This window comes from Neopelma chrysocephalum, unplaced genomic scaffold (genome assembly GCF_003984885.1).
Source record: "Neopelma chrysocephalum unplaced genomic scaffold, ASM398488v2 Primary Assembly neopelma1_42, whole genome shotgun sequence".
In the NCBI taxonomy this organism is placed as follows: Eukaryota; Metazoa; Chordata; class Aves; order Passeriformes; family Pipridae; genus Neopelma; species Neopelma chrysocephalum.
Genome location: NW_020897700.1, coordinates 14181397 through 14205442, shown reverse-complemented (window position 1 = coordinate 14205442; position 24046 = coordinate 14181397). Strand labels below are relative to the sequence as shown.

Sequence of the window (24046 nt, the reverse complement as noted above, 5' to 3'; positions counted from 1 at the left end):
ATTGCTATACTTGCGGAGGCTTGGATGACTTGTACCAAAGCCCTGCCTAGAAAGGATGCTGCCTGTCAGCTTTGAACAAAACTTGCTTTTGTTGCTTATCAAAACTAATCTCTTTGTAGTACTAAAGTTAGTGTCTTTCCTTGTTAAACTACTGTCTAATGAGAAGTATGGTGACATTATACTGAAAAGGAAGTATCTACCTCTTTGTAGGGAGGACAATACGTGTACAGGCAATATATGTAATTTATGGAGATCATTTTTATCATAACTTATCTGTTTTATTTTTAGACTGTTGGCCCTGCTTCTTGCTAGGTCAGTTTAAACGTATTATACTTACTGTTGTAAAGCTATCGGTTCTTTAGAAGTTTAGTCATATAAGCTAATATTTACTGGTTTAAATTTTACAGGAGGAGAGCTATACTATTTAACTTTTTTAAAAAATGTTACACTAGGATAGCTCATTGTTTTCCATCAATTTAACTGAAGGAAAAAAAATTCTTTAAACAGAAATGAAATCTCCAGAATTGAAATATATTACCAGATTAATATTTTAACTGTGGAATGTGATGAGAAGATGAAAGTTCTTTTTCTTTCAACATTGTTTTGCCTTGCCTGTCTAAAGTTTGAGAGAGTCACGATTCTTGGCAACTGACTGGGTTTGAAGGGTATAACAAGTGTCTTCAAAAGTTCAAACTCTTTCCTATTATAGCACAGTGAGGTGAAACTGCGAGGATTCAAAATTTTACTCAGAAATGAGGGCTGTTTCTTTGATAAGAGAGGACTGCATCAGTTTTCACTATTTTTTATTTAAGTGTAGAGCAAGCTCAGGAGGTGGATTTTTGTACTGTTAGACTGCAATTTTTTCAAGGCACTTACTGAAATCAGATGATTGAACCTTATTTACAGTAAAAATGGTTTGCAAACAAATGATCTCACTGGTGTTTACATTTCAAGGTACTTTGATCTGTCTGTGGGAATGTGAGTCCTGAATGAGCTTGCATTCTTTTCAATAGCTATAGAGATTCCTGCTTCATTTGAATGAGCTTAGTTGCTTATATTGTGAGTTCAGTGTGGAGACAGTTTACAATTTGGCATATGGTGTTAACATAAAATTGGCAATACTTAACCTTAGTATGACAACCTGTAAACTGGTAATTCAAAAGCTGCTGCTACAGCCGTTACTATCTCCTTGCAGTGATAGCAGTGCCACTGAAAAAAAAGAATATGCCAACAGGTCGTACTGTAAAACACTGCAGCTCTCCTAAACTGTCCTCACCCATAAGTTGGAGTCCTTTACCTAAAGAGAGAGACCCAATCAATCAATTTTTGGTGCCTTAAATACCGACATTAAAAATATGATAGAGTAAACTAATATTATGGCATTATTTGAGGAACAGAATGCAATTTTCAGCAAGAACAGGTGGTTCTATGTAATCAAGAAGTTCGTACTACATGAGAGGTTAATTTTTCAAGCAAGGCCTTGTTATCTTTTCCATCAACACTTTCATGTAGTTGCACATGTATGCTTGTTTCTATTTAGCTATTGCCCTTTGTAAAGAAAACAAAGAATAGAAAGAAAATAATTAAAAAAGTTATTTACTGCATAAAAACCCCTTAAGTTCCTGTTATATTCTTTATGGCTGCAAATTGCATTAGCAGATTCTTCCTGTTGTCCACAGCTGATATGAAAAAGGGTCTTCAAAGTCGTTTTGCACTGTTGGCATTGGTATTTTTTTCCATCCATGTGGTATAAAACTGACTGAACAGTCATTATGACAGTTTGACGTACCTCTTTCCTAAGTTAGATAAAACTTATTTTCCAAGTTAGCAGTATTTGCAGTAAAGAGCTCCTTAAATAAGGAATATATTCATCCTCAATGATGCCGTACAAATTGATGCATGAGATAACATAACTTGCTCTGATCACAAGGGCAAGCATGAGGCGCAGCTAGCTCATAGAATAGTTAAATTGTCAGTAACTGGTTATAATTTACTTTTTTCTATTGGATTGTAATTAGGCTGCAGACATTTTGCCTGTAATCCATATTACTGATGCAGCTGAACACAGGATATCTGACAGTATCAAACCATTATTTCTTTTACTTTTTTTATTAGTAATGCATGAGGTTGATTCTGTCCATCTATCTGGAACAGAACTTGTTATACATCAGGTTTACATGGGTAACTGGGCTAATTAACAAAATACTTCTTCAAGGCTTTCAAAATTTCTGTCAAAAACAATCCCAAAATTGATTGGAAGATTAATAGGTTAAGGAGAAAAAATGTTTTATCTTAGTTATTTGATGTCATTTTCAAATGAGTGAGTTGCAGGGAGTATCTGTTTATCATGTTAGTGATTTCCTGAACTCTACTGTTTGGGTTTAGGGTTTTTTTAAGTTGTATTTATTGTTCAAAATGTAAGTTCACTTGATATTGTTTTTGTTGAACAGCCTGTAATGATGTTACAGTGTTAGACTGGACCTTCACGTTATAAATGGATTGGTGTGGCATTAAGCTTTTTGAGGGATGAAAATTATGGCAATGTGTACATAGAGTTTTAGTAACCAGTTAGTTTCTTGTTCTCTTAAATGTTTGAAAGTAAATACTTATGGTTTCAATTTCTCATAAATGCTATGGTAAGTTCTTTGAGGACTTGTTTATAGAATACGAGAATTTTGTTGCTTTTAGAAGTCAGCCCTGCCAACAGTCCTTGAGTGGTCTCACTCTCTTTCCTGCCAAAGTTTTATTTACAAAATTAGGTTTCCTCATCGTCTGAAGCACACAAACCTGATATTCTGGAAGAAGATGAATCATAGTACTAATAATCCATTCTTTCTGTCTTTCTGATATTATATAATCTTATTGGTTTTTGTCTGCAGCTATCTTGAAGTGCTTAAAGTACACTGGCTTTGTCAACAGATATTGCCAAGGAAGTTATTACTGGTGTAGTGTTATTATAAGTTTATCCTTCTCTTAGGCAAACCATATGAATAGTGTAAAATGAAGAAATGAAAACAGAGGAAGTGTGATGACATATATGTAGAAAGAAGAGTCTGAAGTGTAAAATAAAATAATTTGGTATAATGTGTGCATAGAGTCTTCAGGTACTAAATAGAAAATTTTTTGCTACAGCTTTGATAATATTTCATGTATTCATTTTAGCTTTGATTTTTTCTTTAAGTCAGCCAAAGAAGGCAGATAGGATTTTATCCAAATTGATATCAGGCTGTATTCTTGTTTTCTACCTTTGAGAACATTCTTGCTTACCAGCATTTTGAAGTGAAAGCTTTTCATCTGCTTGGATGAAACAGAAATGTTATTCTGAAAGAGGATATCATGATGTCCCTGAAACATAAGAACAGTTGTACTGGGTCAAGCCACAAATCCGCCTAGCTCAGCATCCTGTCTCTGACAGGAGTCAAAAGTCAGTGCTTAAGGAAGAGTAAGAACAGGGTGAGTGATAAGCACCTGAGTACTTGTGCACAAGTTTTTGTATAGGTGAGGGCCTCTGTCATCTGAGTGATGGCTTTTAATTTTAGTCTTTATCAATGAATTTTTCTTCAACTGACTTTTTCTCACTAAAGCAATTCTATACCATCCCTTGGCAAGCTCTGATAGCTTAGCTACATTTTATGTGAATCATCACCTTCTTTCCTTTATTTTGAACCTATATCCAGGTAATAAATACTGCTGAGAGCAGATATAACTGCTTGACTAGCTTAACAGTGGCACATGCATTAGCATGGTTTGACACATGGACTTCCTTGTCACTCACCCCACCCTTGTATGGCATAAATGCTTAAGCTCTTTTTTGTTTTTATTTTCATTTACAGTAGTAGCTGTAAAAGTCTTTCTGCTAATACAAAAAGTTTTAGGGGGTATTATTTGCTTATTGAAGTGAAAGTGCTGTTGATAGAAAAAGGTTTGATATGAAACTAGGACAGGGTGACCTGAAACTAGGATGACTTGATTGTTGTGCCAAATACACATACCTTGAAAAGGCCTATCATACGGTGGCCATCCACATGTAGAAACTAACAAGGATTAACACAGGGATAGCATGGCGCTGTCACTGTTATTAGAACAGGTGGTGAAAATTTTATTTCCATTACTACTTATTTTTTCCACTCCTCAGTTACCTCTTTTTCAGGTTAAGGTCTTGTTTGCTTGGTTGGACCTTGCAGCTGTCCCATACTTTGGATCCTCTTCACTGCCCCTTTCTGAACCCTTTCTGTAACTTGAGGGGTCAAAACTTCACACAGCATTTAGAGAATGGGCATGTCATGGCAATGTAATAACAAGTTTATTCTGACCACTACTAAGTACTGAGCTCATAGTTTAATAGTATTCAAATATAGCTGGCATAGTATAGTAATATGTATTAACAACATAAAGAATTACTGTTGGCACTGTGTTCACACAGCTCACATATTTACGGAGAAGATGTAAAATTCTTGAAGATAGAAAGTAACCTTAACATATATATGGCTGTCATGGTTTAGGAATGCTACTTCCCAATTTGGTTCTCCCACTGAATCTTTCCAAACCACACTGCTGCTGGCTCACTCCACCTCCTCATCTTCAGACCCCTCTGATGTGGGTGGACCAAGACGAGAATTGGCAAAAGGCAAAGATCGTGGGTTAAGAACAATTTACTGGAAACAGCAATGAGATAACAGTATTAATAACAAAAGCAGTGTACCCTGGCAGTCAGGAGGGCTAATCACAGGCTCCCCAGGGAAGTGGTCACAGCACCAAGCCTGACAGAGCTCAAGAAGCATTTGGACAATACTGTCAGGCACATGGTGTAACTCTTGGGATGGTCCTTTGCAGGGCCAGGAGTTGGACTTGATTCTTGTGGGTTCCTCCCAACTCAGCATATTCTGTGATTCTGTGAGAAGTATACAAAAAGACAGTGATTCCCCTGCAAAAATGCTCACTGCAGAGCCCAACCTGACTCTACTGCAGCCATATTTTCTCAACTGGAAAGGAACACCCCTCTTCTCAGAAGCAAGAGAGATGGAGAGAGTTCTTTTTCCCTGCCCCTGGCAGTGATGTAAGGTGGTATTGAATAACATAATGTCTTACTGTGCCCCCTCCTGCTGGGCTGGGCTGGAACCAAGACAATGACATATCTAGGGAGGAATACATGTTGGTGCTATAATTATATCCCCTGCATATACCTTGAACAGCAAGTTGGAAACAGGGGCCAACAGTAAACAACTCTAAAACAAAATACGGGCAATCGAGCAGATAAGACCTATTTCCTTATATGCATTTACATGAGGAAAAACAGAACAATTTCAGCAGCAAAATTTTGGCTAGTCTGAGAAAAGGGAGAAGTGAACTTCAGGGAAGGATGCCAAATCTTCTTTTTGATGCATTATAACTACAGTTTTAGCAGATTGGAGTGTAAGGAAAGAACACGTATGTAAAGGTGAAAATGTACCAGGACCTTTTTTGTTAGTAAAAGCCTACCCTGTAAAGAAAAAGATCAGAAAAAAAATGATAGAAAGTACTGAAGAGGCTCTTAAAGAATAAGAGAAAGAAACTTTAGAGAAAATAGCTTGCTTTTTTTCTGAATCCTCCTTGCATGATTAATAGTAGAAGTAGATATTTTTATTGTCAATGTAAAAGACAAAAAGAAAAGAAAGAAAACAAAAACTAACACCCACCTTTTACAGCTTGTAGCTATATATAGTCTGTTATGTCAACCATTTTCTTCCAACGTCTTTGGGTTACAAGTCAAGAAGTGTGATGGACAGGCCCAGAAAGAAGTGAAAAGAAAACTCAGAGAGTAGTCTTGCTTTCACTGTTTTGGGCCAAGATGTCAAGGTAGTCTTTGAGGACCGATCTATTTTTTTTTCCAGTTTATTTTTGGTTTTAGGTGTTAACATTGCATAATTATTTTATTATTTCCCCTTTTTTAAGTCTATTTCTTTCTTCTCCTGCCCTAAAGTTTTGCATAGCAATGGGGAGCCTTTACTCCTGTTTCACTGATTCGAAGTGAAGGTTCAGCTTGCCCCGAGGAGAAGGAGGAGAAGTCAGTCTCAGAACTGATTACACAACATGCTTGCAGCTATATGACCTGTTCTGCTGCATTCTGTTTGCTGGTTGGGTTTGACTTCCATTACTATCTCCTGTGTCTGGACAGTGAATAAAAGCACCATTGGAAGTTATACAAAACTGTAGGAGTGTAATTCGAGAACCTGTGGTTGGCCAGTGAAAAAGCAAGCTTATTAGGCAAGAACCTGGAAGAAAGTGTTCTCTGGTGGGTGAAATGATTGTGAGCAAAATTAAGTAGCTAATTTGTGGGAAACAAGCAATTGTGAAAAAAAGAAACAGTGATTAAAAAATATTTTTTTTGTATAATGAAATGCAAATAGAAAAAAGTCTTACTGTGTATTACTGCTATGTACTTTTCTCTTTTTTTTCTGACATCTGTGTTGTTTAAACCTCTTCTGCCTTCAACTACTCAAGAGCATATGCTGTAAATTTTTCTTCAACTTTTACAGTATATTTGGTCTAAAATTTTTCTTGTTGTCTGTCTGCATCATTGAGGCTTTTGATGAGGTGGCAGTGGAAACAGGTTAATGGAGTCTTCTGTATATAGCCTGATACACTGATCAAGCCCAGAGTTCTAATGAAGGAATGAAGTTTGGGCCTCTGTAATTTACAAAGACTTTAAAAAGAATTTATCTTTGATTTTCACTGTGTATTAATTTGAAGCTATCCATAACTGTACTTTTTTTCTCTCTTCCTCCCCCCTCCACTTCCAATTTTTCTGCAATTGTATCTTTGTTATTTCATCCTGGACCACATCTGGGTGCCAGAACTGAGAGAAAGGTGCTTGCCCTTTTATCATCTTTCATGTTCCTACTGCTGGCTCTATGTGACCCGTATGAGAAAGCTGTATGATTTTATGCACAGTGAACAAAGTCAGGCTGAAGGGGCTGCAAGGTCAGAAAACTGAGACAAATTAAGAGGAGAAGTCAGGCAAGTAGAGGGATTAGACCTGGGCCTAATTTGGCTGCATGGTTTGAGAAGAGGTTAAATGAAAGAAGGAATTGGGATAAAAGGCAGGAGACTAAATCTGGAAGGAAGAGGAATGGGACACAGTAGATTTTGAGACATTTTATGTATACTTTGGGCACCCTGTTGTAAATGGATGCTTTCTTGCCTAACCTTCAGCTGAAGGTGCATACGAGATAAATTCTTTTCAGAATGGTTGGAGATGGTAGCTGCTTTGGTGAGTGCTCTATTATGTAATATTTTTCAAGAGAACATTATATTCTAGCTCTGCCGAAGAAGCTTTAGTTTTGAATAATAATAGGAAAGAAAATGACAGTTAAGAGTCATCAAAATCTTTTGCATCAGTCACACTAACATTTGTAACTATCAGTCACATTTTTGGCATCTCTTGTTACGCTAGTTAAATCATTCAGCTTACATTTGGAATTTCATAAAAGACACAATTTTAATTTTCACTATCTGGTGCGATAAAGTTATGTAGTCTGTCACCAAAATAAATAAAGTAATTGGGGGAATTGAGAGCATACATTTGTTTTATACATAACAAGGTGCTTGGCTGTCCTCTTTAAACCTAGCTTACTTTTTAATATGAAATGGTGGGATAGTGCTTCAGTATTAAGGTCCTCCCCTCCAGCCTTAGGTAAGCAGGCTGTCATACCTCTGTGATACTCCCCTTCTTTTCACTGGCCTTGTTTTGTCACCTTGAAACACCTTTCCCTGGGTGTATCTGATTTGTCTAACCTCTGACTTCTTATATTGCCAGATAGCTTATCTTGAATATGTTTCTTCTCTTTCCCTAAACCGTAAAAGTTAAGATGTGGAAAGGGGATTAAAGTGTCTTTCCTCATTCTTAGTATGCTTTAAGGGTGTGTCACCTGTATACATTCTGGTATTTTCAGAACAATGGACCTAAAGTCCTTTTCTGCAAAGACAGATGCATCTAAGCGATGGTTAACAACAGCATGTGCCTGGTGAGAACAATGCGAGCATGCAAATGTGTGAAGTTATTTGGGCAGGGAGGATTTCTGGGATAGAGGCCTTAGCCTATAATTACTGTGATACAATATGGAAAGAAAGCTACTGTACAAACCTGCTGTTTACATGTGAGCTGTTCTGTGTAGTAAATTGGCCATTTAAAGGTGCTCTCAACCATTCAAAGTAAGACTATTGTAAAGTAAGGCTTTAGGCCTTACAACAAATGTTCATTATGTTATGTACTCCATAATACCCAAAATACTTACTTACCTAGAGACATAATTTCACTAACTAAAATTTTGGAATTTGCTAAACTTCTCAACAGAAATAACTGACATACTCTTTGGAATATAAAATTGTCAGAAAGTTCAAGTCAGGCACTTTTTCACACCAGTAGAAATGGAGTAATTTGGAAAGATTAAATTGTATAAGCTTTTAGATATTAAAAAAAAAAGAAAAAGACTGGGTTAACTAAGTCAGGTTAGTATGCATAGTATCTTTCTCTCTTGCTTAGAAAAACCAAACAAACACAAAAACCAAACCCTCTTTTCTTGGCGTTGTAGGAAAGGGAATACATACAGTGGTAGTGGGTATGAACAATGAGAACACAAGCTGCTGGTAATTGAGAAAGGAAAATGATAGCTCTGTTTTTTAGAAGTAGACAAAGGACTGCATTTGGCAGCCAGTCTATAAGCAGTGACCTGGGAAGAGCTGTTGCAATTTAATATTACATGGACTCTTGAAATTTCATGTAGCAAATATGAAGTTGTATCTGGGTTATACTGCAGAGTTCCTGTCATGACTTTCCCTTATATCCGAAGTTGATCACATGTGCTCTCCAACAAGTTACACTCTTTACCTTTTCCAACGCAGACTGAATTTTAGTCTTGTGTAGAAGTTTTGCATGTGTCTTAGTCCAGTGAACAACTTTAGGTCAACAAGTGAGCCATTTCTTTGCTGTGACTGATATTTATTATCAGTTCTTAGACATTCCAGTCTTTCAGTAACCACATCAAACTCTTAAACTAGAGGTCATCTTCCAGACTTTGTTAATACAAGTCCTTTATATCCTTTATTTCATATTCTGTCAAATATGAGACTGAATTTATAGTTGTCTTCTATAATCAACATATAATAAATGCACTAATAGTTCATTCTGTAATAATTCTTTCTTCAGGTTACAGAAATAGCTGTTGTGTTTCTTCCTGCTGTGAATGACTTTTTATTTGGAGCCTTACAATAAGATTCCAGACTGTTTCCAGGTGCTGTTGAGTTAAGGATTTGAGAATGCTCAGGCATTTCTGTTGTACTTTTCCGTAAATAAGGGACATGGGTAATATAAAGTTCACAGGTACCTAGGTTTGTTTCTTCACAAGCAAAACCAAACGATGATAATGCATGATAGCTCTGAAAGTCACACCACTTTCAGATATGCTTGATCTTAAAGATTCTGTTTTATTGAAAAGGTTATAGGAGGCCACTCTTCAGAAGGCATTTGCTTGCATGGATGATAGCAAATGGAACTATCTGTTCATGAGACACCACCAGTATTTTAGAATTGATCGGTGGCTTAAGGGTTCCCTTTGTCTTGGAGATGAGATAGTCTTCAAAGTTTTGAAATATATTTTGCTGTATGTTTATTCTTTTCCCTTTTCTCAGTTATTTTTCCATCTGTAGAGATACCAGCATCTTCTCAATATTTGTAGTGGAGCTGTATTTTTAATATTTAGTATATTTACAGGTCTGAAATGTGAAATAAATTTAACATTTCTTTATGTCGTACTCTGTGCTCAGACCATTTACTGTACACAGCTTGTAACATTGGCTTATAAAAGAAATAACTTCCTTAAGAACACCCGTTGAAAATTGTTTAAGAAACTAATGCATTTGAAAATTAAATAGTTGTCTGTCTATCACACTTACAGAGATTCAAAGGAATACCTAAGAAAATTAATTCCTTGTTTGCTGTACGAGTGAAACTGAAGCAAGGCCTTGGTGCTGCAGGCATGCAATATTTTCAACTTTGCTACCTGTTGTAGAGGAAGAAAAGGAAAAATAATATGCACATCTTCCATATGTATTTTGTTACAACTGGACCAACTATGGAAATCTCATGTAAAATAGTTTTCTTATCATATTTTCTTATCAGCAGTTGAAAGATAGGACTAGTACAAGATCGTACATTAAATGTAAAATTATATATGGATTCAATATGTAGTAATGCATTTCAAATGGAAGCAATTATTTAGTCAGTTTAAGATTTCCTGTCTTTAAATACTGGCTGTTTGAAGTGCTTTGGTTTTGCCAAAGCTGTAACAGCCACTGCTTGATGATGCATCACATGAATGCCTTGGTTAGCATTCATGTGGGTTGTTGCCTGTTTTGAATCTGTGACTTTTAAGGGAGGTAGAGCATTTTGTCAATGTGTAGAGTAATGCCAGCTCAAGTGTGGACTTGTGTTTATTACGTCAGCTTCCACCCCCACTCCAGCTTTTTAGTGTGAATATGGATGTTACACAGTTGTAATACCAGCATAATAACCATCACAAAAAAAAAATTGGAGCACCAGACCATTTCGATTAGATATGTAATTAAATTCTTGTTTTAATGGTTTTGATTACATGTGTTCAAATCTGTCAGCCACTGCTATAGGATTGAAAGTTCTACGTGAATGGGGGGATGTTGGTGAAAGCGGGGTGAGCTAACCCTGTGGAGCAGAGGGGCTGGCTTTTGGTAGGTTACGTTGCTCTTCCTCAGTGGTAGTAGTTTTGATGTTTGAGATGAGTAAATAAAATGCCTGGGAGACAGGCGTCCCCCCCTGCCATTAGCAATACATGAATCTTGCCTTCCAGGTAAAATGCAGTTATAGATGTTTAACAAGCCTCTCCAGGCGTGGCCCCAGAAGGTGCCCGAAATAAGGGCAGCTTTCTTTTGTGGCAGGTTTGCCTTCTGAGCTGAGCGGAAACCCCACCATGCACCTGTTGATGAGGTGGCGGGTTCACCTGTGCAAGCGTCTGGGACGGGGCCGGGACCTCGCGCACCCGGCGGGAGCCTCTCCCATGAGTTCCAAACGGGCGCTTTCCCTCCTCTTCCTGACGGGCGTTCGGCGCGAGGCATCCCTTTCCCGTGCGGCCGGAGCCCGCCCCCGCTGGCGGGGCGGGAGCGCAGGTGGCGCTGGCGGGGCCGCGGCCGCCCCGCGCTGACATCAGCGAGCGCTGCAGAGCCACGGCGGCGGCGCAGGCCGGGCCCGCGCCAACATGGCAGCGGCCCCCGCGGCCGCCCTGGCGTGAGCGATGCCGCGGCCCTCCTGAGCCGGCAGGCGGGCCCCGCGTTCGTCACATCCATGGATGTCTCTTCCGATCCCTATCTGCCCTACGATGGAGGGGGAGGAGACGGCATTCCGCTCCGGGAGTTGCATAAACGAGGTACGCCGGGTTGGCGTTTGGGTTACTTGTTTGCATATCTACGTGCGGGACTGCTGCTCGGGTGTGAAGCAGCGGCGTAAAGGCTCTTTAATTACCGCGCTGCTTTGTTTCACCAGCCCGAAGCCTTTTGTAGGAGGAGAATTCAGTTCTGGCTGATTCCTGTGCTGTCAGGGATTGTTTTCTCTGCGGGCAGATCAGTCTTGCTTCATATCTCATCGCCGTGTGACTCCATCTTCGATGTGTGGCAGGCTTGCCTTTCGTTGTCTCTTGTTTTGTTTTTGTTTGTTCTTTTTTTTTTAATCGATAAAACCATCTCGTGCGCAAAAAAAACCAAAGCCAAAAACAAAACCAAGCCTACAACAAAAAACAAAACCGTCCCAAAACTGTGTTTGTCACTGACTATGACCAAATTAGCAAGTTATTAAATAGGCTTTTTTCTTTTCGTGCTTTTCACTAACTTGAATAGGAACAGTGTTTGTCTGGCTTTGAAGTTTCTGTACGTGCTTTTAGACTTGACTCTTTGTTGCCGGCTTTGATACGTGAAGGGAAAGCTCTGCAATGGTAATGTGTCAGCTCAGCAAATATTGATGAGCTCTTAAGGAACTGGTACTTTGCAGCAGGTTCTTTACACTGTTGCTTACAAGGAAGCAGATTTAAAAAGAAAACAGTGTTACCAGTGTTCACGGGGGGGGTGGGGGGAATCCTCTTTTGAGCTTGTATTTTGTTTTTTACTACTAACTTAAAGGAGAATACATACTATAAAGATTTGGTTTTGTACTGAGAGGAGTTGTAGTAGGAATAAAAGTTATGCCTTCAAATTCTGAGAATATGTTTTTTGTTGGCTAGATTTGATGGTTACAATGTGCTGTTTAAAACAGTGAATGTGGTGAATTCTTTGTTCTGTCAGAATTGGCCAATCTAAAATTAGAAAGTTATCAACATTTATAGCTGTTAGCGAAGGCATTAGAGAGGACGTAGGCTGAGAATAAAGATGGGATTTACATAAAATTATTTTTTCTCCATGTTACTGTATTGTTTCACCTGTCCTTGCAAACTCTTATTTCTATAAATAAATTAGTTCACAGTTTATGTTCTTTTAACATTTTATCTGTTTTTTAGTAGTTTACATAGAAGGTTATTTGTCGTCTTTTTACAATTCTTATAATGTATTTCAGGATACCTTAAAAAATCAAGAAGTTCCAATACAGTTTATTTTAGACAAGTAATTTTTATGCTGCCCAGATCATTATTATATAGCAAGTGCTGGGTAGTTCTCTTAGTCCGATTTTAGAATCACTTCTGAGAAATTGAGGGTGTTGTTTTCTTAGAACATTTGCAAAACGTGGATTGGGGGTCTTATCAGTGTTATCTATAAATACCTGAAGGGGAGGCAAAAAAAAGGCAGAGACAGGCACTTCTCAGTGTTGCCCAGTGACAGAACCAGAGGCAATGGCACAGACTGAACATGGGAGGTGCCCTCTGAACATCAGGAAACAGTTTTTTTTCTGCGAGGTTGACTGAGCACTGTAACAGGTTGACCAGAGAGGTTGTGAAATCTTCCTCAGAGATAGTATAAAGCCCTGTGGACATGGTCCTGGGAAACCAGCCGTAGGTGGCCCTGCTTTAGCAGTGGCCTTGGACAAGATGAGCTCCAGAGATCCCTTCCAACCTCAACCATTCTGTGAGTTTAGATTTGTAGATAGATTTGAATATGAAAACTGAAAAACAGCCCTAACATGTTACAGTTAGACATTGAAATGTGATCAGGTGTATACTCCTGGAAATTAACAGGTTTTAGTTGATTTTTAAAATACAAAAAGTAGATATTTGCAGTGCAAAATGGTGCCTGGCACACTGGAGTATTGCTGTTAAACGTAAAGTTTACAAATACTGTGATGAAAACAGTGGAAGGTTCAACTAGGTAGTTCCACTGCTGGGAGCCAACAAGACAATTCCCAGTTGTGACTTGTCATTTTTGCAGTTTTACTGAATTCCATTAGGACTTGTACTTCCTGTATTTTAATACTATATTTCAAAACAAGTGTTACTGGTGCTTCTTGGGCTTGCTGTACTGAGTTTAGATAAAAAAAAAAACAAACAACCAAACAACAACAAAATTCAAACAGTGGATCTGAATTAGTTGCGGATCTGAATTAGTCAAGTGCATATGTCTCATAAAAATACTGATCTCCAGACCAGTTTGTTCCATAAATTTAATCAAAATTTTGTGGGCATTTCCTGCTGATTTACAATACCACAATAATCTGTTATTGTGATTTAGCTATCAAAGTAAGGCTTAAAATGCTAGCAGACAAAACCAGAAATGGAAAGTAAATTCTTGACATTATTTTATGTGTCTGAATAAGGATACTACCAAGAATTTTTTTCCTCTCATGTAGATTTCGAAGCACTGTAATAACAAGCTCAGGGAACATGAATAAAAGGATTCTGAAAGAAAAACTTAACTGTTAAAGCCTGTGGAATTCTTTCCCTTATTCACATGCTGACAACTCTTCTGTCCTGCAGAGTAATGTTCACATCATGCAAAACTGCTTTGTAACATCAAAGCATTTGTTGCACTAATTGACTGCAGTTGCTCACCCAAAGTAGCTGTACCTCAGCAATTATGAAATGACTGTTTAAATCATTAGGGGTCTTTGACGTTTAATTAACGGCCTTTACTAATGTGCAGTGAGATGACATTCAAAGTACATTATTATTAAAGGCTTGATCCGTTGACTTGCATTAAGAATATTTTTTTTTTCAGTGCAAATACACTGTGAAACATCAAACGGAAAGATATAAAAATATGCATTTATTAATTGTGTTTATCTTTTATGTTGATTACTTATTATCATCCCTTAAAAAAAACCCCAGATATTACTGAATACTTCTTACCAGGAGTTCCTTTAACTTGTGCTGTCCTTAGACTTCTCTTTATGTGATACTAATTGCATAATTCCAGACATACTTATCCTTCCTGATAGAGTGAAATAAAACTTTAGGAACACAGTTCACTTCTACTCTCTTCTCTACTAACTAAAAGAGTTAAAACTACTGCTTCTCAGAAAGGGTTTAAAAGTTCTGATTTAGGATTGCATATATCCTAAGTAACTGACATGTACACTTTTGCATAAGAATTTTTCATATAATAAACCATATGTTGGAATATATGTTGTGTAAATAAATTACTTGTGTTACCCTTGGATTTATTTTTGCATCATTTTTGCTAGATGGACCCTTTTGAAAGTTCCAAATTATCAGTATCTTGTTTGTCTTCCAGCCATTCATGTACAAGCTCACACTCTTTGACTTGCCCTCCCCCCGCCTTTTTTTAATTCTTAAATAACCATTTATTTTACCACTCTTAAAAAATTGAAATCTGAGAAACAGTAGCACATGTATAGTGGCCAGGCTACCCAGTAGCAAAATTTGATCTTCAGCAAGCACAAGCTTTGCTAGTTCCCTTTTATTTTTTACATATACATAAACACATCTCAGATTTACCATTTTAGAAGTCCTCAAGCAAAATTAATGAAATTTTATTCCACTAATAATCTGTGATTGAGTTAACCTGGAGATGTGAAAATTATGTGTATAGAGCATGCCAGATTTACTGCTGACTTAGTTTTAGTAAACTTATTTTTTTTGAGAGGCAAAATAACTCACAATTTCATTTGTTGTGAACCAGTCACCAGTCATGTAGGTGCCACACCTCTTGTTTAAACTATACTAATAACAGTAACATTGGGGAAACCTCTCAGCCACCCACAGCCTCACCTGTTACTGTAAGCTGTGGGGCAGAGAATATTTAATAATATCCCAGGAGGAGTTTGAGTCAGATGCATACTTAGCCAGTCCAGATCCTGTAAGTGATAAAAGTTGTACTTTTGTGGTTTAGGCTGCATTTCTCCTTAAGGGCCTGTTATATTTAAGAATTCGTAGTAAATCAAAAACCACTAGAGACTGAAGTTACCAGTGTGACCTTTGAAGTAAATGGCTGTGAAAATTGTGTACACATGCTCAGAGCTAGAGTTTAACTCTGAAATTTTATTGCCAGCAGAGGAAGAGTAAAAACATTAATTTTTAGACTAATTAACATGTTCATGACAGAAAATGTCATCAAGATTATTATCGATCTCTAACTTTGAGTACTTTGAGAAAAAGCATTACTTGGAGCAACTCGACATGGTTATGACACTAAATTTCTGCTGGGCTTTCTTTTAAGGTTCCTAGGATATAAAGGGGATAAGGATTTTCAGTTATGAGTTTAGCATATTTAACTTTGGTGATTAACGTAAAGTGCCATGAGATATAACTACAGTTCACTGTAGGTAGTTACAGGTTGTCTGTCTACATGTGCTATATGACTGGTAAGGTTCACTGTTAAGCATGTGTTTCTCAATTTTGGAAATAATTTTTTATGTACTTTTATCTGAGATTTTAGAAACCTAATGAAGAGGCCAAGATTATGCTCTCCCTGGACCTGAATGGGGTCTGATTGGGATAATCATATTAGCAGAATTGTTATTTTTGTTGCATTCTGTCTTTGCCCTCCAAAACAACATATAAGTAAGTTGTTCTTATGTACATGCAGCAGCAGCACTTAGAAATCTGATTATCTAAATTTTTGTTGTTCTGACTCTTATGGCCTTGGTCACTGTTAGATTGTAGACAACTTCCCTTTTGTAATGTTTGCTCTATCTAACTTTATATATTTTTATACCTTTGATTTTTCTCATCTCCTCCCTCACTGTTCATCTTAAATATAAGTTGTAAATTTAGTAGTGGGAGGATCTCCATAACTCTTCACTTGCATATCTGAAGTCCCTATTCCTTACATTCATAACTAAATATAGTCCATTCTGCCTTTAAGACTAGAAGAAAATAAATCTGTAACAATAAAATCTTTTTTTTGTGTATTGCACCACAGAATCAGAAATGTTTCTTCCACCTAAAGTAAAAAGCCAAAGTGGTTGTTTTTTTTCTTCACCCTTCCTGACAGTTTGTGGTGGACATGAATCTTCAGAAGTCTTGGTTTAACTCAGTGGTGCTACTACTGAACTTTCATTTAACTCCTACTTTATTAAAGGTTATTTTTAAACCCAGATCTGGAGGGGACTATCATGCAGTACTTTGGTAAAGCATTTTATTTCTTTTCCCTGTTCTTCAAAACTTGTTCTGAGTCTTCCTGTTTCCCGCATAGCGGTTTTTTCCAGGTAATTTTTTTTCCAGTTTGTGTATATATAGTTGTGTTGATTTTTTTAATGCATTTTTATTGTAATGCAGAGATCAATTTGTGCTTGTAAGCCTTTCATGCAGTTCAGAAGAGCTGACTGAAGAGACAGGCTGAAAATTCGTAGTTGCACAAAAAGGGGAATGTATTACTTGATTGCAAAGACTTCAACATCATTAATCATCAACAGTAGTGCATGATAGCACTCTGGCATTGTGTGCTGTGCTTCTGATTCTGAAAATTAAAAATTACTTGTAGTCAGGAAAAGAAAATAGTGCTTAATTACTCTTTTTGAGTGGTTACAGACAAATTTAAATAAACTGACGATTTTTTTCTTGTCTTTTTAATTGGAAGCCTCATATTCTGAGGTCTGAATATGGAGACAGAAAGAAGCTCAGGTACTAACACATATGTTGTGTATACAAATCTTCTTTGTTACAAGAGTGAGTGATCCCTGTGGTGTGCATTGCATGCAGGGTGCTTGCCTTCCTCCATTCCCCTTGCCACCTAATACCCAAGGACACACGGGTGAAGCAAAGCCTTGGATTAGTATCTGGCCTCCGGAAAGCTACAGCCCCTGCTGATTTTAACACTCAGCAGATTTGGATGGTCATGTCAGGGGGAGCTTATTCCAGCCTTCGGGGTAAACTGATTAGCTTCATTTTCACTCGCAGAGGTGCATTTATTTTTTTTCCTCCTCCTTTCACACTGCTGGGAATAGCCCAAATGAGACACGTTGCACTGCTGTCAGCCAGAAGGACAGTGGCTGAGGGGGAATGCTGGGTGCCTGTGCTCCATCTAGAAAAAGAGATTTGTGAGCAGCAGCAAACCTAGTGCATTCTTGCTGTAGGAGGTAGTAATTGCATAGCTTGTAGAGAAATACCTTTGAGAAATTGGGTCCTATTATTGCTTTCCCATTGAAGCCAGTATTGACATTGTTTATCTGTTGTCTTCACAACTCTGGAATGTTTCTAAACCTTTGGGAGTTTTGAGTTCTCTGAGCACTTACTGTATAGTGTCTAGACATTAATATTTATATGGAAGTTTTTATTTTTTTTCCAGCAGAAAGATATAATTAAAATCTAACAAGACCCCAAGGGTGCATTTATGTATTTCGGTATAACTAGTCTGACGGTTGTTGCTGTGGAAGGGCGTGAATTTGCTTGTTGTTCCCTATATCTTCTCTCAGTTTGTGCTCCTGCACTGACTCTGTTTCTTCTCTGACAGCACAGAAGCTTGATTCCAGTTCTGTATAGTAACAGATTTTTTTGTTGTTGTTAGTTTTGTCTGCTTAGTTGGATTAGCATGTTGGCTTGGTTTACTGTGCAGTCCGATCCAAGGGTGACAAAGCTGATCCAAGGGTGAGAGTGGGATTGTGTGATCAAGAATGGTAGGGAGAAACAGGGGGAGCAAGATCTCCTATTTGTGTGGCAGCAGTCAGATCATCTCAATCTAATTGTGTAATTAATTATGAGAGATACATCTCATTTCTTAAAATGGTGTCATGGTGATACATGCTCAGTTTAAGACTTGTGTATTTTGTGATGTGCATTCAGAAGATCTGTATCATGTGCTGTGTAGCATGTAGAAGGGGTCTTAAACTTTATCATAAAATTATGGTCCTTTGTTAACTCTGGTAGCCATCTCCTGAGAGCCTGTTCATGTCTCAATTCTGTGCCTTATTCTGAAGTGAGGCTGTAGCTGTGAGGATTTGTTCTCTAAGTGATACTGGGTAACTGTTCAGTTAATCACATGGTGGAGAAGCACATAAAAATCTATCGTGCGCCATTTGAGTACCCAGGATGCAGCATTTGTCTTAAATCTTCATGTTTCTCTTCTCATTATTTTTGTGAGAAAGAAGGAACACTGCCTACAGAGAAAGAGTTGGGGAGGATTGTTAAACAGGAGCATTGTGTATGTTGCAAAATCGCTTTCTTGTGTGAAATAATTAGCTATAAACTTACCAGTTTGTTTTTTTTAAAAAAAACATGCCTTTCATCATCTGCGTGTTGCCCAGGGTTATTTTCAAATTTGAAAGAAATCTACTGAGTTGCCGAAGGACAAGCATGGGATCAATGTTACAGGAGATGAGGAAGCCTTTAAAAATGCTGTGCATGGCACTGAAGAATGCTGTGTGTAATCTACATAAATCAGCTTTTTGTCATGTTTATCATAGTTCCAATATCAATCAAGATTGAATACTGCTTGTATGAGGCACATATATAAAACATAAAAGAAGAGATATTCCTTGCCTCAGTGAGGGACATAAGGCAAGGAGAAATCTGTAATGTATAAAACAACTTGTGTGAATATAGCAAAATATTAGTTCTGTAATTTCTTTGTTCCTACTGGTTCCATCAGGAGGAACTAGCTAGGCAAAGTAGGAGGTTGGATCAGTGTTGGGAGCCAACTGCCATTCAGTATAACTTCATGTTCAAATAGAATGTAGGAGAGTGATATGGTAAGGACTGCTTTTTTTTCTGTCAGGAATAGTGTCTTCTCAACTGATTTTGGATTGTATTTTTTACATTCTCATTAAAAAAAAAAAAGAAAGAAAAAACACTTCTTCAGAGATAAGAGCTTTGTTATGGTGTTGGAATCTACTTCTCTTATTCCAGTTTTGTTCATGTAGCATTTTTGTTTTTGCTGTACCTCATTCTGATTCAGATGTCCCAAAGTACAGTGTTTTACTCTTAACCTTCATGCTTATTACAGTTTTTTCTTTCAACATGATATAATATTCTTTATTAGTTTTTTTATTGACTTTTTTTTTAACAACTTTATTTGAAGCAGTTCGTCAGCATTACCAAAGCTGATTGGTGAGAAGGGATTGTACTGGAAGCTTGGAGTTACATGCGTGGAAGGATAACAAAAGTCAGCTGCCTTCCTAGAAGGTAGTTCAAGCAAGACCTACAGTGATGGAATCCCCCAAAGGAGTTTCTTTTTTCTGAAAAAGCATGTTGCTTTTATTGTCTAGAAGCTTACTGCCTGCAAGCTTGCAGTCTGTGATTGCAGCAGCTCACTAGTTCTGTGTTGAGATTTGAGACAGCCAGCATGGCTTCAGCAAGGGCAAGTCCTGCCTGACCAACCTTGTGACCTTCTATGATGGAGTGACTACATTAGTGGACAAGGGAAGGGCTACAGATGTCATTTATCCAAATTTCTGTAAAGCCTTTGACATGCTCCCCTCCAACATCCTTCTTTCTAAATTGGAGAGAGATGGATTTGATGAATAGAGTATTAGATGGATAAGAAATTGGATGGACCGTCGCATAGAGAGGGTAGTGATCAATGGCTCAGAGTCCTGATGGACATCAATGGTGTCCCTCAGGAATCCATACTGGGATCAGTGTTATTTAATATCTTCATTAATGATGTAGACCAAGGGATTGAGTGCACCCACAGCAAATTTGCAGATGACACCAAGCTGAGTGGTGTGGTTGACACACCTGAAGGATGGGATGCCATCCAGAGGGACCTGGACAAGCTCAAGAATTAGGCCCATGGGAGTCTCACAAAGTTTCACAAGGCCAAGTGACAGGTGCTGCACCTGGGTCGGGGCAATCCACAGTATCAATCCAGGCTGGGGGGATGAACAGATGGAGATCAGCCCTGCTGAGAAGGACTTGGGGGTGCTGGAGGATGAGAGGCTGGACATGACCTGGCAATGTGCCCTTGCAACTCAGAAAGCCAGTTGTATCCCAGGCTGCATCAAGAGCAGTGTGGCCAGCAGGGTGAGGGAGGGGATTCTGCCCCTCTACTCTGTTCTTGTGTGACTCCACCTGTAGAACTGCATCCAGCTCTGGGGTCCCCAGCACATGAGGGACATCGACCTGCTGGAGTGAGTGCAGAGGACCACCAAGACGATTAGAGGGATGGAGCACCTCTCCTATGAGGAAAGGCTGAGAGATTGTTCAGCCTAGAAGAGAGAGCTTAGGGGTGACCTAATTACAGCCTTCCAGTACCTAAAGGGATCCTACAAGAAAGATGGAGAGAGACTTTTTACAAAAGCACATAGTGACAGGACAAGGGGGAATGGCTTTAAACTAAAGAGAATAGGTTTAGATTAGATATTAGAAGAAATCCTTTACTGTAAGGGTCGTGAGGCACTGGAATAGGTTGCCCAGAGAAGTTGTGGATGCTTCATCCCTGAAAGTGTTAAAGATCAGACTGGAGGGGGCTCTGAGCAACCTGGTTTAGTGGAAGGTATCCCTGCCTATGAACTAGATGATGTTTAAGGTCCCTTCCAACGCAAACCATTCTGTGATTATTAAAGATGATATTGGAGAAGAGTGTGCTAATAAAGGGATGACAGCTGCCTTATTTTTGCAAAGTATGGAAAGATTGTGTTTGAATTATAAGGATTCTTGTGAGTCATACTGAGCCTCTGAGAGGATCAGTATATTACTATTTCCCTCCCTGTAGTAACACAGGTTAGTTTAGAATAGCAGTAATAATAAAAGTTCTGCATGCCACTTTTATCATTAGCTTCGCAGTCTCATAAAAACATAAGTAAACTCATATATAACAGAAAGGCTTTACTTTCTTTGAGGCTGCAGAATGGCTTAGGTGTCTACATATGGAAAATGGAGGTGTTTTCTTACCATAGCTAGAGGCTGTGCCTGTGTTTCTTGGGCTAAGTGCTTGTTCTGGTTTTTAAGACTAAAACTGCTTCTATGTTGACGAAAAGCATGTAGCCTGAGAAAGAATCTTGAAACTTGAGGATGGGGGGAAAAAGGGGGGAAGAAGGAAGGGGAAATGCTTTCTGAATATCTGCTAAGTGCTACAATTTATCTATGTAATGATGATTTCCTGCCTGATGGTTAGAATGTTGTGATGAAATATCTATATTATGGTAAGGGCTTTAACAAAATTTATTAAGTTGAAAATAAATTTAATGACACTTTGAAACTGAGAGTAAATTATGAGAATTTGTGTGTTTATGCTGACGAGAATCATTATTTTCATAGCTGGAAGGAACATCTTGCTGTGTGAAATCTATAGAAGGAAGAGTAGAAAGGGAAGTGAAAGTTTGGAAATGTTTTGAGTATTGATAAATTTGGAAATGTGTTGAGTATTGATTTCTCTAAAATCTCCTTTAGAATAGTTGTATGCTACATAGATCATAATATTGGCTGGAAAATGTCTTCTCCGTTGCTGTCAGACTTACGTATGTTAGATACAGAGCATCAGATTTTGAGAAGTTGTCCTCTTAGTGCTCTCTAGGGATGCCTTTCTACCACGTGCTCACTGCTGCCTGTTTCCCATTTGGTATAGGATTATAGCTGTTCAGTTGCATCAGGTGTTCATAGCAGCTCTGTATTCAACAAAACCTGCTCTTCAGCTTCACATCCTGTTCTGTGTCTCTTTCTCATTATACAGTAATCACTTATGTTCCAGTATTTGGTGTACCAGCAAATGTTGGCAAAGTAGGAACCTGACGGTTTCAGTGGGATTTTTACTGTATCTAGGGCAATGACTATTCTTTGTAGTCTACTCCAAGTTCTGCTTTGGGTCTAGGGCAGTGAATATGATGCCATCTCTGATGGTTTCCCCTGTAGAGAATTCCAATTCAGTACCTTGTGATATGCATAAAATAATCTGTTACTGTTTGTGATACATTTATGACTCTCAACTCGCCTTTGCCTTGCGTAGGATCGCATGCCCCTTATAGTTTGTTATTGCTTCATATATAACAGGGCATAAAACCAACTTTCCCAGGGCAAAGACAAGCTTTTGTCCTACCCTACTCACTCAGGTTCAGGAAAGTGCATGATCACATTGTAACTTTGTAGAAGTTTAATAATAAACTGTGGCTGAATTTAATTTATGTCCCTTGCTTTGCAATGGAGGTTAATTTCATGTAAAAATAATATTTTCATAATATATTCTGTTACTGTCTTAATTTTGAGAGCTAAACTAATTGTTACAATGTGAATTTTGTTACTGCCTCTTCCACAAGGTCAGCTTGCCCTTTCAGCTAGCCAGACATGTATCTTAGACTGCCTTTCTAGTTATGAGAATTAGAAATGTCAAGAGAATTTAATCCCTTATCCTAAAGCAAGGTTTTCACAATTACCTCTATTAGCAAATCTGATTTAATTTGTTGTTGTTAGCCTTTTATTAATGGAAGCATAGGTAATGATTCTTTACATCTGCCTTAGGAGAGACTAACAGCAGCTCTGGGAAGGGATTTACAGGGCTTAGCTATGGGAAATAGATGAGGGAAAAATTAGTATGGCATAGACTGGGGAAAAAAGTATGAAGCTAAGTAAGACGGCAGCCAGGCTTGCATGAGCGAATGGTATTGGTGTTGTTGGGGAGCTGTTTCCTACATTTACATTATCTTATGTACTTTTCTTTTAATCCTTGTAGAATTTGTACTGAATGGTAGTTTGTGTGTCTTGAAAATTATCGATTGCATTTTGTCTTAATATGATTTTTGTATTACTTTCTTCTATGTTGTCTTTCACCACTAAGGAAATGTCCAAATAAACACTGTGATATATAGTACTCATAGACAAGGCCTCTGAAGCAATAGATGACCGAGGCACACCTCTGGGTCAGAGTGTAATATCGAGTGTCACACTGCTTCTGCTAGGTCTTAGAATTCACAAATGTAAAGGAAAAAGGCACATTTTACCTATGTGTAAATCTAATTGTGAGTTGTTGGTGAGAGCTGGGGCAGTGAACACAGCATTTGAAGCATTTAAGTTTACAGATAGGTCTTTTTTTAGCTTATTTTATTTTTTTGTAAGTCGGAAACTTCTGCTGACAACACCAAGAAGCTGAATTAAAGAAACCTGGAATTGGAAAAAAAAAAACAAAACTCAACAAACAAACAACCAAGAAATCCTAGCTCCAAAAAAACCCCTGCCTAGCCATCCCAGTGTGAATCCAGTGAAATGAGTTCTGGTGTCTGTCTGAACTGATTAGAAGTCTTGATCACCTTGGCCCTACATTTCTATGAATAGAGATTATTGTGTTGCAGCATATACTGGGCAAATTGTTTTGTTCTTAGTCAAATAAGTGAGAGTAATCACTCCTTAAATCATTGTCTGTCTTAACCTCATTATCAATGTTCTGTTTGTAGCAATAACTTTGCAAAAGAAGTTTGTGTTGTGTGGGCAGATGGTGTCCATGTTATATTTAGGCAGCTGTCCAGCAGAAGATTATACTTGGAGTCTGCAAATACAGCACAGGAACTCCAAAAAACCCCCTCAAACCAATGTATTAGAGAATTTATGACATTTGAAGGCTTTAAAAAATAAATCTTTATCAGTTTTGAAGAGAGAAAAATTCTCAGTACTCCTTCTGCACTTCTTATTCTAATCACTGAAAGAAATATGTTGGGGCTGTTGCTCTGTGAGATGCTTCT

General features: G+C 38.1%; 1 protein-coding gene across 4 annotated transcripts in view; it reads left to right on the top strand.

Moving 5' to 3' along the window:
- The window catches only part of CLCN3 (chloride voltage-gated channel 3), a 69053-nt gene that overhangs the window by 16041 nt on the left and 28966 nt on the right, over positions 1-24046 (top strand). The window contains exon 1 of one of the 4 annotated variants that reach the window (XM_027676732.1): positions 11266-11432. The exons of 2 other annotated variants lie outside the window; for them this stretch is intronic. In XM_027676732.1, the coding sequence (XP_027532533.1) occupies positions 11351-11432 (82 nt within the window). In that variant the 5' untranslated portion in view covers positions 11266-11350. Of the gene's footprint in view, positions 1-11265; positions 11433-24046 lie in introns of those variants that run through there. One more of the 4 variants, XM_027676735.1, reaches the window with a different exon arrangement.